General features: G+C 37.6%; 3 protein-coding genes across 4 annotated transcripts; 2 read left to right on the top strand and 1 right to left on the bottom strand.

Annotated features, from left to right (window-relative positions):
- Nucleotides 1-456: 456 nt before the first annotated feature.
- LOC103938657 (kiwellin-1-like) lies at nt 457-10789 on the top strand. The gene is made up of 2 exons (XM_048564970.1): nt 457-972; nt 8769-10789. Exons 1-2 carry the CDS (start codon nt 769-771, stop codon nt 9135-9137), a joined length of 573 nt encoding a protein of 190 aa, XP_048420927.1. The 5' UTR covers nt 457-768; the 3' UTR covers nt 9138-10789.
- Nucleotides 10429-15303, bottom strand: LOC103938656 (FT-interacting protein 7). 2 transcript variants are annotated; one of them, XM_048564969.1, is made up of 3 exons: nt 15087-15303; nt 14402-14534; nt 10429-13727 (listed from the first exon to the last, which is right to left on the bottom strand). In XM_048564969.1, the coding sequence occupies exon 3, from the start codon at nt 13644-13646 to the stop codon at nt 10620-10622; it is 3027 nt and encodes a 1008-aa protein (XP_048420926.1). In that variant the 5' UTR covers nt 13647-13727; nt 14402-14534; nt 15087-15303; the 3' UTR covers nt 10429-10619. The 2 variants fall into 2 exon arrangements, with proteins under 2 accessions (XP_048420926.1, XP_009346959.2); XM_009348684.3 differs by lacking the exon at nt 14402-14534.
- Nucleotides 15304-16425: 1122 nt separating this feature from the next.
- LOC125468875 (protein ALP1-like) lies at nt 16426-17274 on the top strand (the record flags this gene model as incomplete). Its single annotated transcript, XM_048565485.1, has 1 exon — nt 16426-17274. A coding segment is annotated over one exon (849 nt), but the record flags the coding sequence as incomplete, so codon positions are not given.
- Between the last annotated feature and the right edge of the window lie 7161 nt (nt 17275-24435).

The raw sequence follows: 24435 nt of genomic DNA, 5'->3' as shown, positions 1-24435 counted from the left end.
AAAAAAAAAAAAAACAGAACCAAAAAACGGACACTGCATTGCAGTGTTGAATCCAATTGTAAAAAAACAAAACTAGGAAACGGACACTGCATTACAGTGTCTGAATCTAAATGTAAAAAACAAAGATAGGAAATGGACATTGCATTACAGTGTCTGAATCTAAATGTAAAATTGGGAGTCGCGTGAGGTGTGAAGTGTAGGAGACATGTGAGTGATGGAAAAAATAGAACTAGGAAACGAACACTGCAACGCAATGTCTGAATCCAAATGCACAAAGGAACATGTAGGAGGCGTGTGAGTGATGAAAAACACGAAACCAATAAATGGACGCTGCAACTCAGTGTCTGAATCCAAATGTAAAAAATAGAATCAGGAAACAAAAACTGCATTGTCTAATCCATATTGACTTATTCCAAATATAAAACTATAAGAAAGAGAGTGTTAGTTGAAGTGGATGCCAACTGTAGTTGCAGATTTTGTAATTTTTATTTATTTTAAATGCATTTAAGTATCACAATACATGATTGACCTATTTATGATTAACATAACTATTGTTGATCTATTATTAATATTTTAACTTCTCACTGATTTTTCACAAAATCACCCTAAAAAATTTCATAATTTAACATAAAAATTCCCGCTGTTTCAGGCAAGTCAAAGTATCCAAAAAAAAAAAAAGAACCAAACAAACAAAGACTTCATGCATGTTCTCTATATACATCTAACAAAAGGATCTAACTTTTTCAAACCAAGAGAAAGAAAAAGAAGATGAATAACAAGATGTTTTCAGGTTCTTTTTTCTTGATCTTGATCATTTTTGCTACGAACTGGTTGAGCACTGAAGCCCAGAAATGCAATCCTAGTGGCCAACTTAGGGGGAAAGAGCCTCCTCCAGGACAATGTAACCAAGGCAATGACTCCGAGTGCTGCAAAAAAGGCAAGCTTTACCCCACCTACACGTGCTCGCCTCAGGTGTCCAAGAAAACGAAAGCAACCTTGACCATCAACAGCTTTCAAAAGGGTGGTGATGGTGGCGGTCCATGAGAATGTGACAATAAGTACCACTCGGATAAGACTCCTATTGTGGCATTGTTGACGGGCTGGTACAACAAAAGGAGCCAGTGTTTAGGCCATATTATCGTCCTTGGTAATGGAAGGAGTGTCAAAGTGATGGTTGTTGACTAGTGCGACTCCACAGTAGGATGTGATGCCGAGAACGATTACCAGCCTCCTTGTCCTAACAATGTGGTTGACGCCTCTAACGCTATTTGGAAAGCCTTGGGAGTGTCAGAAAGTGACCCAAAATGGGGTTTTATGGATATATTCTGGTCTGATGCGCAATTGAGTGGTTTCCTCCAGTTTTCCAATAAAAATTAGTATGTAAGGTTCAATGCTTTTGTTGGCCTAGCTCATACCTAATGCTGCTACTGTGTTAAAAAGTGTGAAGCTGTACAACATGTTGTACTATCATCATCTCTCCTGTTTCTTCTTTCGTAGTATTCCAAGTTTTTGGGGGGATAAAGTTCACTTGAAATAGTGAAATGAGTAATCTTCTTTTGTCATATATTTGACATTGTATTTTTGTCTCTATTTTTGGTGTCAATTGGATATTATTTTGTTAAACTATCAAATTTAACAATATGCATTAATAGTCTAAATAACCAATCGTTTTTAATTTGACAGTATGACAATATATAATCTCAACATGACATTAATATTCAACGTCTGAATTATAATCAGACATCATCCACGTTTAAATCTTATTTTGCATCTATATTTAGTCCCAAGTTTAATTAGAAGCCCTCTCAAGATCCAAAAAGATTTTCTTTCTAGCTATTTCTTTAGTCCATATCGTTTACTTTTAGTATCTTTTTGGGTAAATGACAAAAAACTACCTCAACTATTGGTTTGATGACACTTTCATACCTCATATGTTAAAAATGACAATGTCAAATCTCATCTTACGAATTTGTGCCAATATCAGACCTCCGTCAGTTTTTATGTTACTATTTATGTTAAATGCTGATGTGGCCAGAGATGAGACCCACTCACTAGTCCAACTGGATTAAAAAAAATAAAATATATTTTTCATAATTAAATATTCAAAAATTAAAAAACTAAACTAATAAAAAAGGCCTAGGGATGTGGGCCTTCCTTTCTTCCACCCGCACCAACCCTTCTTTCTCTCTTCTCTTTATCTTCTCCCGCATCTCTCTCCCACTCTAACTCCCTCTGCTCTCTGCAACCACCGGCGCCGAGGAGGAGAGCAGTGGAGAGAGGGAGGAGAAGAAAGGTCTAAAGGCGAAGAAAGTGGAGGTGGGAAGGAGATGAGGGTTTTGACGACCGAGAGGAGGTGGAAATCGAGAGGTTGAGAGGAAGAGAGAGGTCGGAGGAGGGACTAGGTGGAGAGAAGGTAGGAGGGTGATGGGTGTGTAGGAGGGGAAGGGGATCTGGGTGTGGGTTTGGTATTTTTTTTTTTTTTTTTTTTGGTGTGGGATTTAGGTGTGGGCTTGGTTTTTTTGGTTTCTTCAATGGGGTGGTGAAGATGGACGAAGAGAGGCGATGGTGGGGTGGTGAAGGAAGGTTGGATATGGAGGGACTAGGGGAGGGATGGATCGCATTGGGAGGTGGTGGTGAGGGAAGGATGAGTGCAAGTGGGGAGAGGGACGAAGAAGAGAGACCGCATCCCAGAAAGAGGAGAAAGAAATGAGAGAGAAAGGGTGGTGGAGAAAGGTTGGGGGGATGGTGAAGGGTTTGGTGGTTATCGAAGAGAAGAAGAAAAAGGGTTGGTGTGCATGGAAGGGAAGGCCGGATCCCTTAGGCCATTTTTTAGATTTTTTTAGTTTTTTAATTTTAAATTTTTTTAATTTTTGAATATTTAATTATTAAAAATATATTTTATTATTTTTTAATCCAGTTGCATTAGTGAGTGAGTTCCATCTCTGGCCACGTCAGCATTTAATAGAAAAAGTAACAGAAAAACTGACGGAGGTCTGACATTGGCACAAATTCGTAAGATGAGGTATGACATTGTTATTTTTAAAAGATGAGGTATGAAAGTGTCGTCAGAACAATAATTGAGGTAGTTTTTTCTATTGTCAATAATCAGATATTGAATCAACCAAGAAATACAGAAGAAACAATAAATACTTGATTTGTATGGCGGTTATAACTAGTAGATTTCTTGTTGCATTTTCTATAGCCATATCAATTGAATGCGATATTTTTCAGCTTTAATTTTTGTTTTCCAAAATTTGTAACATTTTATTTTCTTCATCGTGCTTTGTTTGAATTGACCAATATCTTGTCCTACATCATACTCTTCCACTTGAAAGGAACTCGACCCGTGTTTGTCTTTAAATGATCTTGATAGCTAGTAGACAACTTCCTTGTTAAGCAAATAAATTCTTTAACTCGAGAAGTAGAAATTTCAGTGTACTTAATTAGGTGGAATAATCATGAAGTTAATTCCATACAAAATTAAAGTATGCCAAAATAACCAAAATATTTTTTGTCACGCCCCGACCCGCGAATAAAGACTATTCACAAGTTAGGGCGTGAGCCATATCTTAGCTATAGAAATAAATTCTACAACCAAGACATGGTAGAAAAATTAAAATAAAATTATTTGGAGCTGATTACACAATACATGCTATAAAACTAGTTAACAACTTTTACATAGTAATCGCTTGAGTTTACTACATAAATTTTTTGAATACGCAGTGGTATAACTATAGTGCACAAATTACTCACAACAAAAAGTACCAACAAAATAATAATTAAATTGTAACAACTCTTTCGAATGCCTGAAATATATGCAAATGAGATGGATGAATATACTGTAACGACCCGTCTCCAAAAACTACAGTTTTTATAATTTTAAAATGTGAAATTTCGAAAATGCCCTTAAAGGCAAATGCATTGACTTTTTTTGACCCCTTGTCGAGTCACGTAAGATCCATTTTCTTGGCGTATCTTCGTAGTACTCGTTGCTACGAATACGTGGGCGCAAACGGAATGTCATTTGGAGTTATAACGAACGATTATTAACGAATGAAGTCGAGGGAAAAATTGTAAATGTATTATTTTCTAGAATGCTCCAGATTTTTGGAGCAAAATCTAGAAAGCCACGTGTGTGGCCCAAATTAAAAAGGAAGAAAAGTTGGGCAGTGGAGATGGAAGATAAAGGAGAGAAAGGAGGGAGGAACTAGACCAATTAAGAAAGGGAGAAAAGGAGGAGAACCAATGGGAAAATAGGAAAGAAGGAAAAAGGAGGGAAGAGGAGAAGGAGGGGAACCGAATCGGTTTCCCCTTGACTCATGACCCGATGGTGACCAGTGAGTTTCTCCAACGAAATTCATCATTTTTTCGACAAATTGAGCCTATCTACCGCTCCGAATCATCATCTCGACCCTTCCTCTACCATTTACAAACCAAATTCAAGGAGACTGGCTTCGGGATTGTGGAGAAATGCACTGGTGGGTGCAAGGGGCTTCGAGGCAGCGATCCCTCAAATCCGAAGGTAATCTTGTCAACCACCACCACCAAAAATGGCTTCCCTTAACCGTAGGAACAAAGCCCATGCATTGGTTGGGGCGTTGGAGTTGTTTTGGAGTCGAATTAAGAACACCCAAATTCAAGGGTTTCCGGCGGGTTCGTGGCGATTTGAGACTTTCCCCTGCCAAATTGGCCTTAGTCATAGGTATGAAATTTTCTCTACTCAATGAGATCTTCATTTCTTCGAGAATTTTTAGAAATATTTGATTTTTCTGGCGAGTCAAGACGGCCGACCGCCGTGTACGCGGTGCGTGGGCCAAGACCCCTTCTGACCCTCCTAGGATAAATTTGATACCTCAATTTTATATGTAAGGTCCGGTTGATGAAATATCATTGTTCAAACATAGTTTTGTTAGCAATCGCCACTTGATCTTTATATGAATTGACGATCCAACCGTTAAACCATCACCAAACTTTAATACATTATAGTACGTAATATTTGGGGACAATAGGAACTTACAGATCGGGAATCCGACGTACGGATCTTCCCATTGGATTTGTAAGCTCGTAAAATAAAACGTCAGCCGCCACTTAATTTTAGCAATTGGCAGAGATCCGACCGTTGAATCATTCCAAAACTTTAGAATGTTGTTCTAGAAACATAATGTGGATCTTGGGAAGTTACGGATCGAAAATCTGAGATACGGATCTTCCCAATTGAGTTACATAGGGTTGTGGACTTTACCATTGATCTTTGACCGACAGTTGGCTTTTGGTCAATGGGTCTCAAATCATTCTAGAATGTCCTTGAGGATGTGTTTTATGTAAGTTACGTGTTCTATTGATAAGAATTCTGAGACATTATTTGATAATTGTTCTAGGCGCCGGTCGTTTGTGACGCCTCTGTATACGTGTTAGTGAGTTGTAGTGCAGACCTTAGGTGAGTGGGCATTTGTTTTCTATACACACACGCACACACACTTACAGTTTCCATAAACATTTTTATATGGAATTATGCTTTGCTTGCCGTGTCACAAATGAGTTACATTTTAAGTATTGCATTATTATAAATCGTGAATTATATCGTTTGATGTTGCGGAGGCTCAGGTAAGCTTCAGGTGAGTATATTGTGATGGTATTGGTTGCATGGCACATTGTTAAACATTGATGCAATTAGAGCTCATCATTGCTGCACCCCGGTGTTAGTGCTCCTGCCCGAGGCCAGGGCACAGTCCTTCACATGATGTTCACCTCCTGCACCTCACGCTCACCTTGGATCCAAGTTTGGTGCTAGACCTGTCGTACAGACCACAATAGGTGGTTCTGACTTGTAGGTGACCCACGATTATTCGCACAACTTTCACATGATCGTAGCACTTGAGCGTACATATTTATGCCCAGCCCTGTTGTAAAAACCACAATAAGTAGGTGGTTCTAACACATGTGCTAGCATATATTGATGAGATATAGATCCAGTCGTACATGTCACATTAGGTGACTCCAACTGGCATATTATTTTATATTGATTTCACCTAGCTTACATCTTTTAGTGCGGAAACGTTATGGCATGGCATACTTTAGTTTTTATTGGCCTTGTGCATTGGTATTCGTATGTATATACGTAGTCTTATTTTCTAAAAGCTATACGAGTTTTATAGTAAGGGGTTATTACTTTCAGAAAAGAGAAATGTGTTTTCTAAAGCTTTGTTTTTGCCCACTCATCCTTCTGTTTTTCGCCCCTCCAGGTTTTAGTAGCTGAGCTTCTGTATCAACGAGGATTCTTAGCATATCTCAATATAAGTGGCTACCTATGATGGTATAATCCTTATCTTACCTTACTGTACTTTACTTATGCTCTGTAATCACATGTGAAATGGGTTCATTCCCGCTCACAGCACACTCTTATAATTAGGCACTTTTAGGTTTAAATTTATTCACATTTTCCACATCACTACACTTTATGGCTTCATCACCTTTTAGGAGTCGACCAACATAGCTCGATCCAGGTGTCGGCCAGAACAGCTCGATTCGGCCACATTAGACATAAAATGTGTTCCAATAACATGGCAACAAGTGTTGTCCTAATCATTAGCAATGAAATGTGGTCCAATAGAAAAACAACAAATGTTAAGATAATCCTTAGCCCTAATATGTGTTCCAATAGAAACACATCAAATGTGAAGTTAATCATTGACAATGGTATGTATTCAAATGGCAAAGAGACATGTGTTAAGTTAATCATGAACTAATGAATATAATGCATGATGGATGCAAGCATCAAAGGCCACGTAAAGGTTTATCTCAAGGTAAGCTTGTTGGATCAAAACACATAGTAAGTCTACAAAGAAATAGGCTAGCCAAATGGTGATGTAATAAAAGATCCAATCAATGAAAAGCCTAGCAAAACAATCTAATCTACGTGAAGCTACCAACTTAATGCATATTGCATTACAATTTATAAAGAGATGCTAATTAGTATAACCATCTCCAATTGGAAAAATTTAAGTATAAAAGTACTTGCTAGACAAAAATATATTCTTGTAGTGAAATCATTGCATAAAATCATACGATTTTTCTACTCAATAAAATCATTGCATAAAAATATATTTTTGTAGTGAAAGAATCTCTACTAACTTATATGTCAAAAATATGAGTTTTTTGTACTCATAGCGTATATAAAGAAACTCAATAAAATCATTGCATAAAAATAATTATTTATACACACACGCGCATATATATATATATATATATATATATATTGTCATTTTTTTATACGGGGTATTACATTTTTCCTTTCTCAAATTTCTTGTTTGGTCAACAATGGAATTTAACTCCAATTTATTAGATTGATGATTCTCCAAAGTCATAATAGTTTCCAAATCACTCATACCTTGAATTTCTTGAGCCTCCACTTGTGAGAGGTCTTCTTCAATGAGACTATCAACAAGCAAAATTTCTTGTTCTTTTTCTTTCACCTTGACATCCACCATTTTTTGGCATGATGAAATATTCGTCTCCATCATTTTAGCTTCTTTTCTAATAGTTGCTTGATCCATCTTTTCCAAATACAATTTGTAGAAATCGGAAAAAAAAAAATTGCTTAATAATTAGTCGCTTCAACCAACATCAAGTTTGAATAGGATTTTCCTTCTTGTTACTTAAACTCTTGCATTTCATCACACAATAAACGCACATCACCTTCTTGTCGTTTACTATTTTGGTTTTATGATTTGTACACTTTTTATCCATGGAATGTTTAAAACCAGTTGTAATTCATTTCGCCTTTCGCTTCTCTTTGGAAGAAAAAAAAATGAACAAAAATTGTGAAATCCTTTGCACTCGAGGCAAAGAAAAGAATTTAGACCGAACCAATCTCACTCATGGCACGGTCTCTTGGTACATAAATTGATTAAATGCACAAAACACACACACTAACACTCAATCACTCTGTATATTGAAATCATCAAATAATAGAACGCTCACATGCGCCTTTTCTCTCAAGCCTTGTTTTAGTACTGTGAGCAAAAAATGGATTCAGGGAAAATAGTTCATCGAGGAGACCTCATAAGCTGCATATTTTGGCATCCAACATAATTTTTGGCACATTTTGCACAAGGAATACAAGGATCCTTCTACCTAGTTTTTTTTATTTTTTTTTATTTTTAATGGATGGATCTTTTAGTATTTCACATTGATAATCCTTATGTATTGGAATCACCTAAGCCCTCTCACACAGCTTGGATACCGAACGAACTAACAATAAGTACAAAGCTGAAACTTAATTCTTGTATGTGGTGATATTCTTTAGAAAGTAAATACTGTGCAGATAATCATTTTGAATGTTTTAGACAGTATATTTACAAAGTCAAAGAGTAAAAAATTCATAATTTAACATAAAAATCCCCGCTGGTTGAGGCACTTCAAAGTATCCAAGAAAAAAAAACAAAAAACATAAAAAAAAAAAACCAAACAAACACACACTTCATGCATGTTCTCTATATATATCCAACAAAAGGATCCGACTTCTTCAAACCAACGTAAACCAAGGCAAGAGAAAGAAAGAGAAGATGAATAACAAGATGTTTTCAGGTTCTTTTTTCTTCATCTTAATCATTCTTGCTACGAACTGGTTGAGCATTGAAGCTCATAAATGCAAGCCTAGTGGCAAGCTTAGGGGGAAAGAGCCTCCTCTAGGACAATGTAACCAAGGGAAAGACTCCGAGTGCTGCAAAAAAGGCAAGCTTTACCCCACCTACACGTGCTCACCTCAGGTGTCTAAGAAAACGAAAGCAACCTTGACCATCAACAGCTTTCAAAAGGGTGGTGATGGTGGCAGTCCATCAGCATGTGACAATAAGTTCCACTCGGATAAGACTCCTGTTGTGGCATTGTCGACGGGCTGGTACAACAAAGGGAGCCGGTGTTTAGGCCATATTACCATCCATGGTAATGGAAGGAGTGTCAAAGCGATGGTTGTCGACGAGTGCGACTCCACAGTAGGATGTGATGCAGAGCACGATTACCAGCCTCCGTGTGCTAACAATTTGGTTGACGCCTCTAAAGCTGTTTGGAAGGCCTTGGGAGTGTCAGAAAGTGACCCAAAATGGGGTTTTATGGATATATTCTGGTCTGATGCGTAATTGAGTGGTTTCCTCCATTTTTCCAATAAAAATTAGTGTGAAAGGTTCAATGCTTTTGTTGGGCTAGCTCATGCCTAATACTGCGACTCTGTCAAGAGTGTGAAGCTGTACAACATGTTGTACTATCATCATCTCTCTTCTTTCTTCTTTCCTATTTCCAAGTTTATGGGGAATAAAGTTCACTTGAATTAGTGAAATGAGTAAACTTCTTTTGTCATATAATTGACATTGTATGTTTGTCTTTCTCTTTCTGGTGTCTTATTTTGTTAGACTGTCAATTTAACACTATGCATTAATTCAAACAATAGTCCAAATAACCAATCGTTTTTAATTTGACAGTATGATATAATAATCAACATGACATTAATATTCAACGTCTGAATTACAAGAAGACGTTATCATCACGTGTAAATCTTATTTTGCATCCATATTTAGTCCTAAGTTTAATTAGAAGCCCTCTCAAGATCCAAAAGGATTTTCTTTCTGGCTATTTCTTTAGTTGATATATTTTAGTATCTTTTTTAGCTGTACATCATCAGATATTTGAATCAACCAAGAAATACAGAAGAAACCATAAATACATGATTTGTATGATGGTGATAAAATAAAAACAGAGAAGCTTTTCGATGTTTTCATTACTGCCTGCCGATCATCAGATAGTGTTTATGATAAATTTTAATTCATTTACCTCACTAATTGTATTACAAAACACCACGTGTTTGAAGCAGTATACTCTATCTGAAGAGAAGATTACAAACATGTCATAATTTGACATGAAAAAACAGCTGTTTCAGGCAGTATTAGGCATCAGAAGGAAGATTGAAGAAGATCATGAAGGCTTAGATTTATATCTGCAGGTGATTTTCTCTTCATCTTACTCGTTCTTGTAACAAACTGTTTGAGCATCGAAGCTCATACATGCAACCCTACTGGAAATATTACGGGGGGGGAAAGCCTCCTCCAGGACAATACAACCAAGAGAATGACTTTGACGGCTAAAAGAAAGGAAAGGTTCATGCGTTCGTAAGATATTTGTCATGTTATATTGTTAGTTTCATTCAAACAACAGTGACATAAACTAATAGTTTTATGTCGACAAGTCCAACAACATAACATACAATTATGTCTGGCAAAAGAACATTTTCATTCTTATATGTCGAAAAGAAAAGAAAATGACTGGAAGCCAAGCCACTGATGCTTAACCTGTTCATCAATCTTTGAATGTCAAGCTTCCTTAATAGCTTTGATAAAGTTAGGAGGTTTGATTTAACCATTTATAGATGCTTGAAAATGCAGAACAAAACATCAATACTTCTAACCATGATTACAACAGTTTGCATACATCTGTGTACACTTCAATGATTGACAATAAACATTAAACAGAACACCAGCAGATACGTCTTACGATTTACAAGTACTGCTATGAAAATCCAAAACCGGATACATTGGCAGGACAAACTTTACCACATCCAAGTAGACCTATTACAACATACTATCCGTTCTTGCTGGCAGCCTTCTGAAGAAGTTAATCGGGGCTGATGGCATCTTACCCCTGAACCTCGGGTGCCTCATGAGGTAAACGCCACCGAGAAGAACCAGGACCTGAAAAGGGGTCACGTATAACACAATAGCAGCCATGAGACAGAAAGTAATGTATAAAGTAGTGGCACGAGGATCGCGCCAACTGAGAAGTGCCTGAAGCCTCTCCCCTTGGGTTGCAACATCACCCACCACGGTTTGAATTCTTCCAGCAACACTCCTCAAGCGGTCATACCTCATTCGAACTATATCTGAACCCCGTGATGTTGGGAATGTGTCAAATTCCTCATCAAGCTCGTCAGGGTGCACAGCATCTGCATATGAGATTCTTGTGTTCATGTGAGGAGGGTACCTTGGGCGGTACCGCCAGTTCCAAATCCCTATCAGAAACATGTATAGGAACACAGTCGGTAAAATCAGTTCTGGGAAACACACGAGCATCACGAACAGAACATGTACCAGTACTGTTGTGATGGGGTTTTTCCATTTGCAGACTTCTCCAAACCATTTTGCAACAGCAAACAACCCTGAAAAAACTGACATCAGTCTGAAAAAGTTTGCCTTGCTGCGCCTCATGCTCCAAAGATGAGAGTCTGCATCCGACATGTATTCTACTACTTCCTTCCTGAGAGGTGGTTCTGCCCGACTAAGACGAGCTGCCACTATGTTGACAGCTTGATGACGTAACATATCTTGCTGCATCACACTCAATGGCCTTGCATAATGCATCTTTGGCAAAAGGGGTTTCGAGTATTTAAACATCATGTTAACGAATGATGTGCATGAAAATCTGATTGCAAGATGCAATTCACCCATCTTTTTTACACCTGAAGGATGAAGGACTAGTAATGGGTAATTGTGTGTGTAGACACGGCCAGTCTCAAGGGTAGAGATTCGAATCCGGACCTTGCCAATTTTCACATCCCTGCCACTGCCATTTGTATTACCAATCTGACTGTTATCAAAAACCCCCACAGTGAGAACCGTGGCAGGATCATAAACCTCCCAAGTGTACTGCTCATTGTATTTTGGGCTCACGCTGTTATTTATAGTTCGAGTACGAACCCATTTGTGCCCATACTTTGCTACACAATATGTGTCTGATACACCCTTCCCATCCCTTGTTTTCATTGGGTGTAGCCCTTCAGCATTTAGAATTCCGAGCTCCAACATACCAATATGTGACTTCCACAGCTGCTTAGCAGTAGGTCGAAGGTCGCTGCTGTAGTGAGTTGACTCATCAAGCACGTGGTACCCTCCATCAAGGCAAACACGGAGATGGATTCTACTGGAAAACTTATCTTTATCTTTCTTCCGCTGCTCCCCCTCCATGGCATCTGACATATGCTTTTCAAGGTTATACCACCGGCCACGAATTAATCGATCATCAGCACGCCTCTCAACAGTGTTCAATGGTATAACAACCCTTCCTAGGATCTCGTCTTTGCTTGCACCTACGCGATCTTCAACTGAAATGACCAGATGATCGTCAAAGGGTTCAGCAGCAACAAACATCAGGTCCTCGTTCCACATTGGGTTCATATCTCGAGATTGAACTGGTTTTGTCTTTAAAACCTGATTACCGATCTGTACTTTTGCATATGCATCTGGAAAGCGGGACCTGTCAGATGGAACCAAGTCCTGTGCCTCAATCACATTTACTCGAACATACCATAGTCTTGGTGAATGGTAAACTTTTGAACGGATGTGTCCATAAGCAACCGAAGAACCATCATCAGGACCAATTGCATCAGAATGCCAGGCCTCTGGAAAAGCTTCATCAGCTTGTGTGCCAATCCATACAGCAAGCATCAGCTCTCCGTTGTCCTTCTTCCCATCCTTAGCTGCAAGCCGATACCATTCTGGAGCCAATGGGCTGTCTGGTGGAAATCGACGAGGAACTTCATGGATCTCAAACCGCACAAACCCAACAAAGTCATCTTTCAAAAGATCCTTGTCTTTGACTACAACGTCCAAAACAGATGATTGCAGATTATCCTTTGCAAAAGCAAATACCTGGTTCCATTCAGGGTTCTGCCTTTTCTCAAAATGCCTTGTAATTCCTTTGTAGTTCCCAACTCTTACTTCAACATATGGGTCAAGGCTACCTGTTATATCCATGTGAGGGAGGTCACGGGCTTTCACAACTCGTACAAACAGGTATTCCATCTTTTCAACAAGGTCATAGGTGCCGGATGGCCTGTCTCCAGGTATGACTCGCCCTCCAACAATTCGCCCCCCTCCAAGGTAAGGACTTGTCTCTTTAAGGGAATAATCAGGAGCTTGAGCTGATGAACCTGGGTACATGCTGCGAACAACTGGAGGCTGTGGTTGAGACCTCATTTCCTGCATCCCATAGTTCACCGACTGCATTGCTGCTGAAGGAATATTCTGCTGCTGTGCTACGTTGGGGTTTGGAAGGTGGTGAAATGTACGTCTCGACTCAGATTTGTCATTGGACATCATGTTTGAGATAACATTTGGAACTTGTTGCGATTGTAATTGAACACGTGCAGAGTGTGAATCTCTGTCCAGAGGTGAATCCAGTGCGGGAAGAGGATTTGAGGATCTTATAGACGGGTCATCAGTAACAAAAACTTTTAGACCAAGCTCTCCTTTAACACGTGAGAAAAGGCCTCGCTTCTCCAGAGGGTAGTGCAAAACAACAGCATCAGAATATGGAACAAATGATGTTCCAGTAAGACAAACCTTTCCGAGGAAAGAATTGGAGTTGTCCTTACCACGATGATATATATAGGCTTCAAGACTGAGGTTAGAGAGATCGTTTGGATCAGAGATGTTGAAGTAGAAGCTCTCGTTCCAAACGGGATTGAGATCTTTTTCTTTTATGGTGGTTCGGAATCTCTGATGATCAAAGCGGAGCTCCACATATGCATTGGCAGCGCCCTGCCCATCTTTGGGCATAAGGTCATGGGCAGCCACAACCTCCACCCCTAACTTGAGGTTCATTGAACTTTGACAATCGAAGTAATACTGCTGAAAGAAATATATCTAGTTGTTTAACGGAATTGGTAAGACTGATCAGAGTACCTGAGAATGAACCAAAAATGTAACTCAAAATTTACTGATGACACCTCAAATGCCGAAATTAATAGCAAGATAATCACAAAGAACCTGTATATATGGAACTGTGTAATCATTAAAAAAAATACTGGTGTTTGAATGATCAATAAAATTAACGAATGATAATCCCAATTTGCTTAGTACAACTGCAACTAATCACTTGTTTTCTGGAATCTAATTCTATAAAAATCCGTTTACAAATTACAGTCCCTTTTTTCCCTCAGATATTTCAGCAACCAAACAGAACATAAATCTGTTCTAAAGGAAATCAGGAGGTATACGTCTCATTTTATATGTCCCAGAAAATTGATACTCCAAAAGCAATTAAAAAATCAGAAGGGTGATGAGAATCTACAAGTCCTTGTCTTCGACAAAAGTTAGATTCTCGCAAACAATCTTCAATGCTTTACCTTCTTATCAAGTACATGATCTGTAATACCAAGATATTCCGAAACCAAAAGAAAAGAAGAAACAAACAGGAAAAAGCCCTACACCTTTCTAAGATTCCAGAGATTAGAATCTTCCTAAATCATTATTTTTCACTTTCCCCAGAGCATAAATCTCTTGTTCTGTTCTTTGGAATTACTAAAAAAAAAACTAATTAATTGAAAAGTAAGGTATCCAGGAAGATATGTATATACCATGTCCCCTTATTCAGCTAACGGAGAAGCAACCTCCATCAAAACACACAGCGCAAACATAATATTTCATCCGATTACACAAAATTTGGAGGGAAAAAAGTTGCTGGAGACCCAGATAGAGGAAGTATATAATCTGAAATAGGTATATTGAGGAATCAATTATCATGGTAAAAGCTAAAAACTTTCACAAGAAACAAACAGGCATATATACAAAACCCACCTCCCCTTTGGATCAAACTTCATAAATTTTCTCAATGATCTTAAACCAATTAGCCTTAATAACCATCATTTACCAACCAGAGAAATAGTATATACCATGTCAACTTCTGTCTAATCACACAGAGAAAAGTTTAAGTTTTCCATCCGATTAAACAAAATTGGAGACATGAAAAATTACTGGAGATCAGATATATGAAAGATAAGAAACAACAATCATGGTAAAAGATAAAAACTTTCTTAAGAACAAACAGACATATATCCACACAAACAATCATCTTATTATAAATTTCAAAAAATATTAAAACCCCAGAAGAGATTATCTCAAATTTTCACCAAACTTCAATTCCAAACTCCAAATTTCTCATATTTCCTCAATGGTCAAAAACCCCATCAGTTCAAGTAACCATAATCTACCATCCAGCACAAAAGTACCCAACAAAGTACATAACATTAAAAAGAAGCTCACCTTGTTTTTGAGCTTGACAGGCTGAGTTCAGAAGCACACAGATTTTGGGAGACAGATTGAATTGAACCCAAAAACAGAGACGAGAAGGAGGGTACTTATGCACAAACAGAAAACTGAAAAATGGAGGAAAAAAAAAGATGACAGAGTTTCTGGGATGGTTCCAAGAGAAAGAGAGTCGTCGAAAACGAGTTAAAAATTGACTTTGATTGGCTATATAGAGAGAGAGAGGGTGGGGGGGTCTACTCTGGCATACGACTGAGAGGAGGGTCGTTGTGATTTGTATTTTAGCCGAGGCGCGTTTATGGCAAGAGACCGGAAAGACCAATACTCATTGGCGACAAGAAGTAACGTAGCACTTGTGCGTTTAGAGCAACTCCAGCGTTGGAGCCCTCCCCCCTGGCAATACACTATTCAATCCACCTAATGAACAGTAATTGCCCTTAATGAACAGTAAGTAGCCCTGGCAATAGATTTTGCATCTCCACCGTTACACTTCTATAGCCCTGGCAATAGGCAATAAAATATTAGTATTTTTTTTATTTATAAAATTAATACAAAATAATTTTAAATGTAATATCGGATAAGATTTTTAATCGTTCTCGGTGCGCCACGTGTCATTATCCTAAGTATTATTAAATAATACAAAATAAATAATTATAATACAATTATTGGCGATGGATTTCTGATAAGATTATTAACCAATCACGTCGCGCCACGTGTCATAATCGGTTCACAATCTTTGAGGATAGATTTCCATCAGATTTTAAACGAATGACGGCATGCCACGTGTCATAATCTGTTAACAATCTTTGATGATAGATTTCCATCAGATTTTTAACGAATGACGGCATGCCACGTGGCATTATGCAGAACCTAATCCTTTCTGAATCCTCTATATAATCCACCATCCATCTTCACAAATCTCACACCAAAATTCTCAAGATCTCTATCATTATTCATAATTTCTGCTTCCTTATTCACAAAAATCAGTTTCAATATTCATAGTTTCTGTTTCTTTCTTTCAATGTCTTCTTCTTCTTCCTCAAGGATGATGTGGGAATTGAATCAGGAAGAGGAAGACTTGTTTAACCAATCAGAATCAATGTTCAATCACCAGGGGGTAAGAAATGAGAGGGAAGAAGATGAGGAGCGTCAAATGAGAAATGACGACGTAAGAAGGGGCAGAGCCTCACATTCCCGTCGAGTCATCCAAGCTGCGGCTCAGATCTGCAGGCCCAGGCGTTCCAGAAACCTTGATAGAAGCAGGCAACGACGAGGTATGGAACTCTTGGATGATTATTTTGTTCCTAATAGTGCATTCCCTGATACGTACTTTAGACGTCGTTTTAGAATGGAACGACATTTGTTCAACAAAATCATGATTGCTGTTTGCAACCATGATTCTTATTTTGTGCAAAAAAAAGATGCTTTTGGTGCTATGGGTCTACTGCCGGAGCAAAAAATTACTGCTGTCTTGCGGATGCTTGCATATGGAGCATCTGCAGACCAAGTGGATGAGATAACGAGGATGGGGCAATCAACCATTCTTGAGTCCCTGATGAGGTTTTGCGGAGCAATCGAATCTATCTACACCGCTGAGTACCTCCGCAAACCCACACACATGGACTTGGAGCGGCTGTTGAAGAAAGCGGAGATGCGTGGCTTTCCTGGGATGATTGGAAGCATTGATTGTATGCACTGGACGTGGAAAAACTGTCCAAGTGCATGCCAAGGCGCTTACGGGGACAGAAAAGGGGCAAAAAGTATCATTCTGGAGGCGGTGGCATCTTTTGATACATGGATTTGGCACGCCTTTTTCGGGGTCCCGGGAGCTCAAAATGACATCAACGTCCTTGCCCAATCCCCAGTGTTCAACGATGTCCTGCAAGGAAAGGCACCAAAAGTTACGTATGAGGTCAACGGACGTATGTACGACGGGCCATACTACCTAGCTGACGGCATCTACCCGCGCTGGTCAACATTTGTCAAAACAGTGCCACGTCCGCGGAGTGCGAAGGAAAAACACTTTGCAAGCTGTCAAGAGGGGTGCAGGAAGGATGTGGAGCGTTGTTTTGGTATCCTCCAAGCTCGCTGGGCGATCGTCAGGGGTGCTGCCAGATTGTTTGATGTAGAGTCGCTTCGATCCATCATGATGACGTGCATCATTCTTCACAACATGATTGTGGAAGATGAGTACGATTATGAAGCTGTTGATGAATATGAGCCAGACCCGATGAACAATTCAAGAACACGTATATATTGTGCTCATGACGCCACCGATGAGCCCGTGCAACATGAGCCATTACAAAGGGATGGACGTTACAATGAAAGGCTCATTCAACGATATACTGCATTTCAAATGCCAGACATGCACAATGCCCAACAAATTGACTTGATAGAGCACCAGTGGGCATTGAAACAAGCTGAAGATAATTAAGTTCATTTTAGTGTGTTATTTTGAATTTGGTATGTTTATGTTATTTTATTTGGTGTGTTTTATTATTTGGTATGTTTATGTAATTTTTTTATGTTTATGTTTATGTAATTCTTAGTATATGTAATTCTTAGTATGTTTATGTAATTTTTTTATGTTTATGTTTATGTAATTCTTAGTATATGTAATCTATGTAAAGGACTTTTAATTAGAACGATGGACTTTTAATGGACTTTTAACAACATAAATAACTTACCAAATTAAATAACTTACCAAATTAATTCTTAATATAAATAACTTACCAAATTAATTTGAATAAATATTCATGAACATGGAAACAACATAAATAATACAAACAATAAATAATAAATTACAACCCAAAGTGATTGGAAAATTATGGGCTCCGATTACAAAAAGTACTCTATTCATCATCACTTAACCAATTTGTGGTGCTAGGATGATCTTCTCTTGCGGTGCTAGAACCACCTTGGCTTGCTATTGTTTCTCTTGCACGCCTCCTTCGCACCACGTCCGCTTTCTCTAACTTCCAAAAAAATTTAGAATTTGGAGACTTCCCTTCTAAAGACATGTTCATAATCTCACGATCTTGTTGAGCTCGTCTTTCTTCTCTAACATGTTCCCTTTCTTGCCTAAGTAGCTCTCTTTCTCTCTCATTAGCATAAAATTCTCTCTCAACAGCTGCTGCTTTTGATGCCTTATCAGCCTTATCAGCCTCATCTTTCGCCAGTTCCCTCGCCAAAGTCAATTCACCTTGGCGAGTAAGTTCTTCCATGAACTTTGCATAATCGTTCTTGGAAGCACTCCCTTTTCTCTTTGTAGCCTTCTTACCTTGAGGCCTAATTGGAAAACGGGTCGAACCCGACGCTTGTTCAGGGAGGGGCGTTTCGGGCACTTCTTCTGCATCATCTGCTCTCTCATGATCGGGTGTAGAGTGTAGAGGGGTGCTGTTCATGTGCACTTCTGGACCAACTGGCACAACTCTAAATTTAGGACAATCTTTGACAATATTCCAACATTCCCACCGGTTGAATGATTTATTTTTTCTTTTGGTTTTGGCAGCGTACCAAGCTTGTGCTTGAAGTTCCTACACAATAAAAATAAGTAACAAATAAATAATTATAATGAAAATAAGTAACTAGCAAATATATACATATATATATATATATATATATATAAGTAACAAAGATAATGAAAATAAGTAAGAAGGCTTCAAGTTTAGTAAATAATGAAAATAATTAACAAATAAATAAATATATATATATATATGTCATGTTAATCATAACATGGGGCTAGAGTTCCAAGTTTAGTAAATAATTTTAACCTTAAATATACACATTTTTTTTTCTTAATGTAAGTGATATTATACATTAATTTTAATGAAAATAAGTAACAAATAAATAATACAAACAACATAATTATAATGTAACAAATAAATGTAACAAATAAGTAACAATAACATAATTATAATGTAACAAACAAATTAATAATACAAACAACATAATTATAATGTAACAAATAAGTAACAATAAATAATAAATTTTGTACGTAACAAATAAAGAATGCAAACAATAAATAATAATATCTTGTTACCATATCCGAGTAATTTTCCCCACTTCGAATATTATTACTAGCTTGTGCCAAAGCGTCTCTCCACGTACTAAACGATTGGCTAAGTAATTTCCAACGACTGGACATCGATTCTTTGGTTCTTTTCCCACCAATTTTCTCAAGATAATTGGTATGAATAAGACTCCACATTTCTCGCAACTGCATCTCATTACCCGTAAGCGAACTATGAGTAACTTCAACCCAGCTAGTACACAACGCAACATCTTCAATAAGCGACCAATTCGTACCTGCACCAGTGGTCATTTTGTTGAAAAAAAATGGATTCAAACTTTGAGACAAAGAAAGGAATGTGATTGAAAGTAGTTGAGAAAATATGAAATTGTTGTGAAGGTAGATGATAATGAGAAGGTATTTATAGAAAAGTAAAAACAATTTTTTTTACAATTTTTTTCAGATTTTTCAGATATTTTTTTGAATTTTTTTGAATTTTTTACACTTTTTTTTAAATTTTTATTCAATTAATTAATCTCTGCCGTTGGATATAAAAAAATTTGAATTCCAACGCTCCAGATTGTGCCACGTGTCACAACGGTAACTTTTCAAATTTTTTAAACTATTTTTTCATTTATTTTTTAATTTTTAAAGCATTTTAATATCCACCGTTGATCTCAGATCGAACGGTGGATATTAAATCTGTCACTTTTTTTTTTTTTTTACCGTTGAGATCTAACGGTCCACATTAAGTGACCGTTAGGATCTAACGCACCGTGGGAAGCCACGTGGCTTCCCAACGGTAACTGACAAAACCCTTTTTTTCTGATTAATGTGTCGGGACGCACCCCCACGCGCGGGTGGGGTGCACGCGCCTGACACAAAAAAAATTAAATAATACGCTGACGCCACCCTGGCGTCAGCCTTGCGTCACTCCCACCTCGGGCTCAAGGGCTGGCAATCCCTCACAGGCCCTTTGCTCGGGCCTCCCCCTTCCCTCGGGCTTCCTCACGCTGGAGGCCTGCCACCGGCCCTCGGGCCTTTGTTTTGGACACTGTCCCCCGAGCAATTTGCTACGGTGGGAGTGCTCTTAAAGGACAATCTCTGCACTCGCCGGTTGCGTGCACCACGTGGCCTCCAACTACAGCGTCTCCTTTTTTTTCATTGAATTTTTGTGTTTTGTTTGACCAACTCACTCGAGCATATCTAAATATCCCAACTCACTCCAACTCAGTGATATTTATTTTTATTTGTAACTAAAATATCATAGATTTGATTCTTATTAAAAGCGAATTTGAACTACATTAATACTAGTCAATTGTGAGACTAAGTTCACCTCATCCCTCCTTAGTGTAAATAATATCATTTGCTCAAAAGAAAAAATAGGCTACTTTGATAAAAAAAAAATGCAAATCAACATTCAAGTTATTTGGCTAGCCACAATAACAAAAATGTAGCTAATATTGTTCCTTCCAGTCTTACGCTCATAATTCTGAGTTTCATATTATTTATATAAAAAAAGAATCAGCTGGTGAGTTCGTCATGGCATTTCACCTTTCCGTGGGCCTAGAAAACTCACATGTGCATTTCAGTCCCTCTTTGACCACCATAGTGTGATTTATCAGTGCCATGAACCAATCACAAGACGTTTTATGTGAGATATGGGCCTGGAATTTATCCCTAACTATTAGAGCACCCCATGGTGATTAATTTAGCTAGTATTGTTAGAGATGCTCTAAGTTTATACATCATGTCTTGGTTGTTTATTAGTTTTGAAGGTAATAAAAAAAGGGAAATACCCAGAAATAAGACAATTTCATAATCTTGGGACAAAAATAGGACATTTCGAATATGCACACAACATGCACGCGCCATGCACAAACAATCGAACATAAATAGGATTTTTCCTACACCTTGAAATGACTTAATTACCCTTGTATATAAATGAGTTATTTCTTCCCATTTTCTGATTTCTCTCTCTACTCTCTCTCCCTCCCTCCCTTTCTCTTCTCTCACTTTCTCCCTCACACACTCTCTTTCCTTTCTCACTGTGCACACACGGTGCACAGTCATCCCGACAACACTGTCCAAATCGAAGCCACCATCAATTTCATTTCGTCCTCACAAGTCCAAAACACCTAGCCTTGTCACGAATCTCATCCCCAATCGTCGGGATCGAAACTCAAGCAAGCCGCGAGTTTTTTGGCCATTTTCTAGCAACACAACAAACAACCAAGGCTCGAGACCACCACCACTAGACTCGCGTCAAGGGTGGGAACAAAGCCTAGTCATTAAATGCTGGTTTTTTGTTGGATGAATTTTTCAGGATTTGCTCACTGTATGTACACGACATGCATATGATATGCTCACAAATTAAACCAACTCAAAAACTTAGAAGTTAAATTAGGGTTTGTGTTTCATGTTGGGGCCTATGTGTTGTGGAATAAATTTCAAGTTTTGACGTGCTACAAGACTGGGAAGGAACAATTTCTGGTTCAAGTGTCCAATTGCAGAAATTTGTGAAAATGTTTCCATAATGTGCATGTAGTGTGCAAGGCTACATATTAACATGAAAAGCGGGAATGTTCACTAGTTATGATGCATGTATTTTGTGGCCCGGAATTTAGTGAGTATGACTACAACCTAGTTGGCCTCACCAAAAAAAAAAAAAAAAAATTAAGAAAAAGATTAGAGGACGTTAAGGATCATGCGTGTTCATGAAATAACAACAACGAGTATCATGTTTTCCACTTGCACGGTTAAGCGGTGATTGATATATGTAACAAGACATTTCAAACTGCCATTGTAATCTTATATACGTAACAATTTTAATTGTATCCACTATACCAATAGGTTGCCGTTAAAGTTTCTTATTAATGTGAAAAACAGCTCGTTGCTCGATCTCGAGTTCTGTGCATATCATATGCATGTGGTGTTCATTTAGTGTATATGGTGATGACGTCACAGGTGATGACATTATTTTTTTATTTCAAAAAGAGGGTTGTGAGCTCTGGATTTTTGGGTTGGCTCAGATTTGTGAGTATATCATGTGCATGTCGTGTATATACAGTGAGCAAATCTTAAAAAATTCATCCAATAAAACACCAGCATTTAATGATTGGGTTTTGTTCCCACCCTCAATGCAAGTCTAGGGGTGGTGGTCTCAAGCCTCAGTTGTTTGCCATGTTGCCGAAAAATGGCTGGAAAACTCGCCACATGCTTGAGTTTCGATCACAACGAGCGGGGATGAGATTCATGACAAGGCTAGGTGTTTTGGACTCATGAGGACGAGATGAAATTGGTGGTGGCTTCGATTTGGACGGTGTTGGTCGGGATGAGAGTGCACCGTGTGTGAACAGTGAGAAGGGGAGAGAGAGTGCGTGAGGAAGAAAGTGAGAGAAGAAAGAGAGGAAGGGAGACAAAGAGTAGAGAGAGAGGGAGATCAAAAAATGGGAGGACATAACCCATTTACAAGTGGGTATTTTAGTAATTTAAGTTTTATGCATGGTGTACATTGCTTATGCATTATCGGTTTGTCCTATTTTTGTCCAATATTAAGAAATTGTCCAATTTTGAAGTATTTCCCAAAAAAAACAAACAACCTGTCTCTTAATGATGCTATCTGGCATTTGCAAAATCCCTCTTACATACATTTGAATGATTATAAAGTACATTTCTAAATCTCAAATCTAAAATTTTTGTAGTGTATCTCTTGGCCTAAATTTTTGAGGCATTGATAGTTATCAACAAACCTAAAGGATTCGGAACCATGATCAGAATAATACGGAGTGGTTACAGTTCGAGCAAAATATGTATGTCTTCGGAAACTTTGCTAAAAACAGATTTTGAAAACTTTGGCCATTTTTTTAAATTTTAATATTTATTTAATTAAAATATTATTTATTGAATAATATGTTGAAAATACGTAAATTTTATATGTATTATTAAAAATAGATGAAAATAATGTGTTTTAAACATAAAAACTATGTACGTGTATAAGGCATTTATTATGCGCGTTGGAGTTGTAAATAACATAAAATTTAAAGAATATTAATAGGTGTAAGGAAAACGATAGTTAAAAATAAAAATAAAAAATATGTACATAATCGTACATGTATAATACACAAATTTATTAACCATGCCCAAAACTTGAATTCTGGCTTGGCTTTCAACTTTAGCATTTGGAAATCTCTCACTCAAACGTATATAGTCAGAAAAAAAAGAAAAAAAATGAATCATCACAAGTACAATGGAAGTCCGCATGATTATCATTATCGTTACCACTGTCACGTAGAATTTGAAGCATATGTGCCAGATGACTTGGCAACATCAACTGTGTTTTGCTGCAAACTGAAGCATGCATATGTTGCATGTAAGTGATGCGACCAACGTGGTTAGGTAATGCCTTATCACAGAAATTAAGGATAAATTATAGTCAATTTGTCCATTATTCCGAATTTATTAAAAATTAAAAGATTTTGATAAGTATATATACCTAACATTCAACAAATTGCGGTCTTGCAGATTATTAGGGATCCAAGTTGGACGTGCCAACAAAACAAGACTTGTTATTCTTTAAAGTCATCCCCTTGGCTAATTCAACCACGAGAGAATCACGCCTTTTTAATGGAGAAACTGTTTTAGGAGAAGAAAAGTAAGCGAAACTACATTGAAAAGGATATATATGTCCAAAAAAAAAAAAAAAACTCTTTGACTAAATGAAGCGATGTCGTGCAATAAAACCCTCTTTCAAATTTTTATCTTTGCACAAATTTGGGATATGTTGAGATTAGAATTTTATACAAGGAGAAGAAACATTACAATAGTAAATAACCTGACTCGATTTGGGAAAGCGTTGGATTAATTCTTAAATTCATGAGAGGTTTAGGGAATGATAGAAGTTAGGCTATAAGCGACTTTTGTATTTTTAAGACGTTGTTATCTTTCAATTTGGCTAATGATGAGAAGCGTTTATCTTCTAGGTCACCTTTTAAGATCATTTTAGGGAAGAAAAAATAAACAACCAAAATAGAAATTAAGTGGAAAACTCAACAAACTGGAATAAACTGTTGTGAACAACTATACTTGTGCCAAAATCTGCAACGTTCCCCTAAGTTAAATTAAACGTAAAGACTATAGAGGTATGAGTATCTTTAGTTTCATTAATAAATCATGCATCTTTATATTAATTGTAACAGCTCTCTACTCTCACCGTTTTATTTCAATGAACAAAGAAATATCTGAAGAGTTTAAGCTTCTGACCAGAGCTTTGATTATGTGGAAAAGAAATTTGTTTGTTTTGGACGTTGATGTATGGATAAATATTGCTTATCC

The sequence above is a fragment of a genome, unplaced genomic scaffold, assembly GCF_019419815.1.
Source record: "Pyrus x bretschneideri cultivar Hongxiangsu unplaced genomic scaffold, Pyrus_bretschneideri_v1 Contig4, whole genome shotgun sequence".
Lineage (NCBI taxonomy): Eukaryota > Viridiplantae > Streptophyta > Magnoliopsida > Rosales > Rosaceae > Pyrus > Pyrus x bretschneideri.
The sequence above is the reverse complement of the archived record's forward strand: the minus strand, read 5'-3'. Positions and strand labels throughout refer to the sequence as shown.

Bases quoted from the DNA above. Each gene is read 5' to 3' on its own strand.
- LOC103938656 (XM_048564969.1), bottom strand. From the start codon at position 13,646: ATGAACCTCAAGTTAGGGGTGGAGGTTGTGGCTGCCCATGACCTTATG.
- LOC103938657 (XM_048564970.1), top strand. From the start codon at position 769: ATGAATAACAAGATGTTTTCAGGTTCTTTTTTCTTGATCTTGATCATT. The intron at 973-8,768 runs GTGTCCAAGAAA...TGCTCACCTCAG, and splicing joins CCTACACGTGCTCGCCTCAG to GTGTCTAAGAAAACGAAAGC.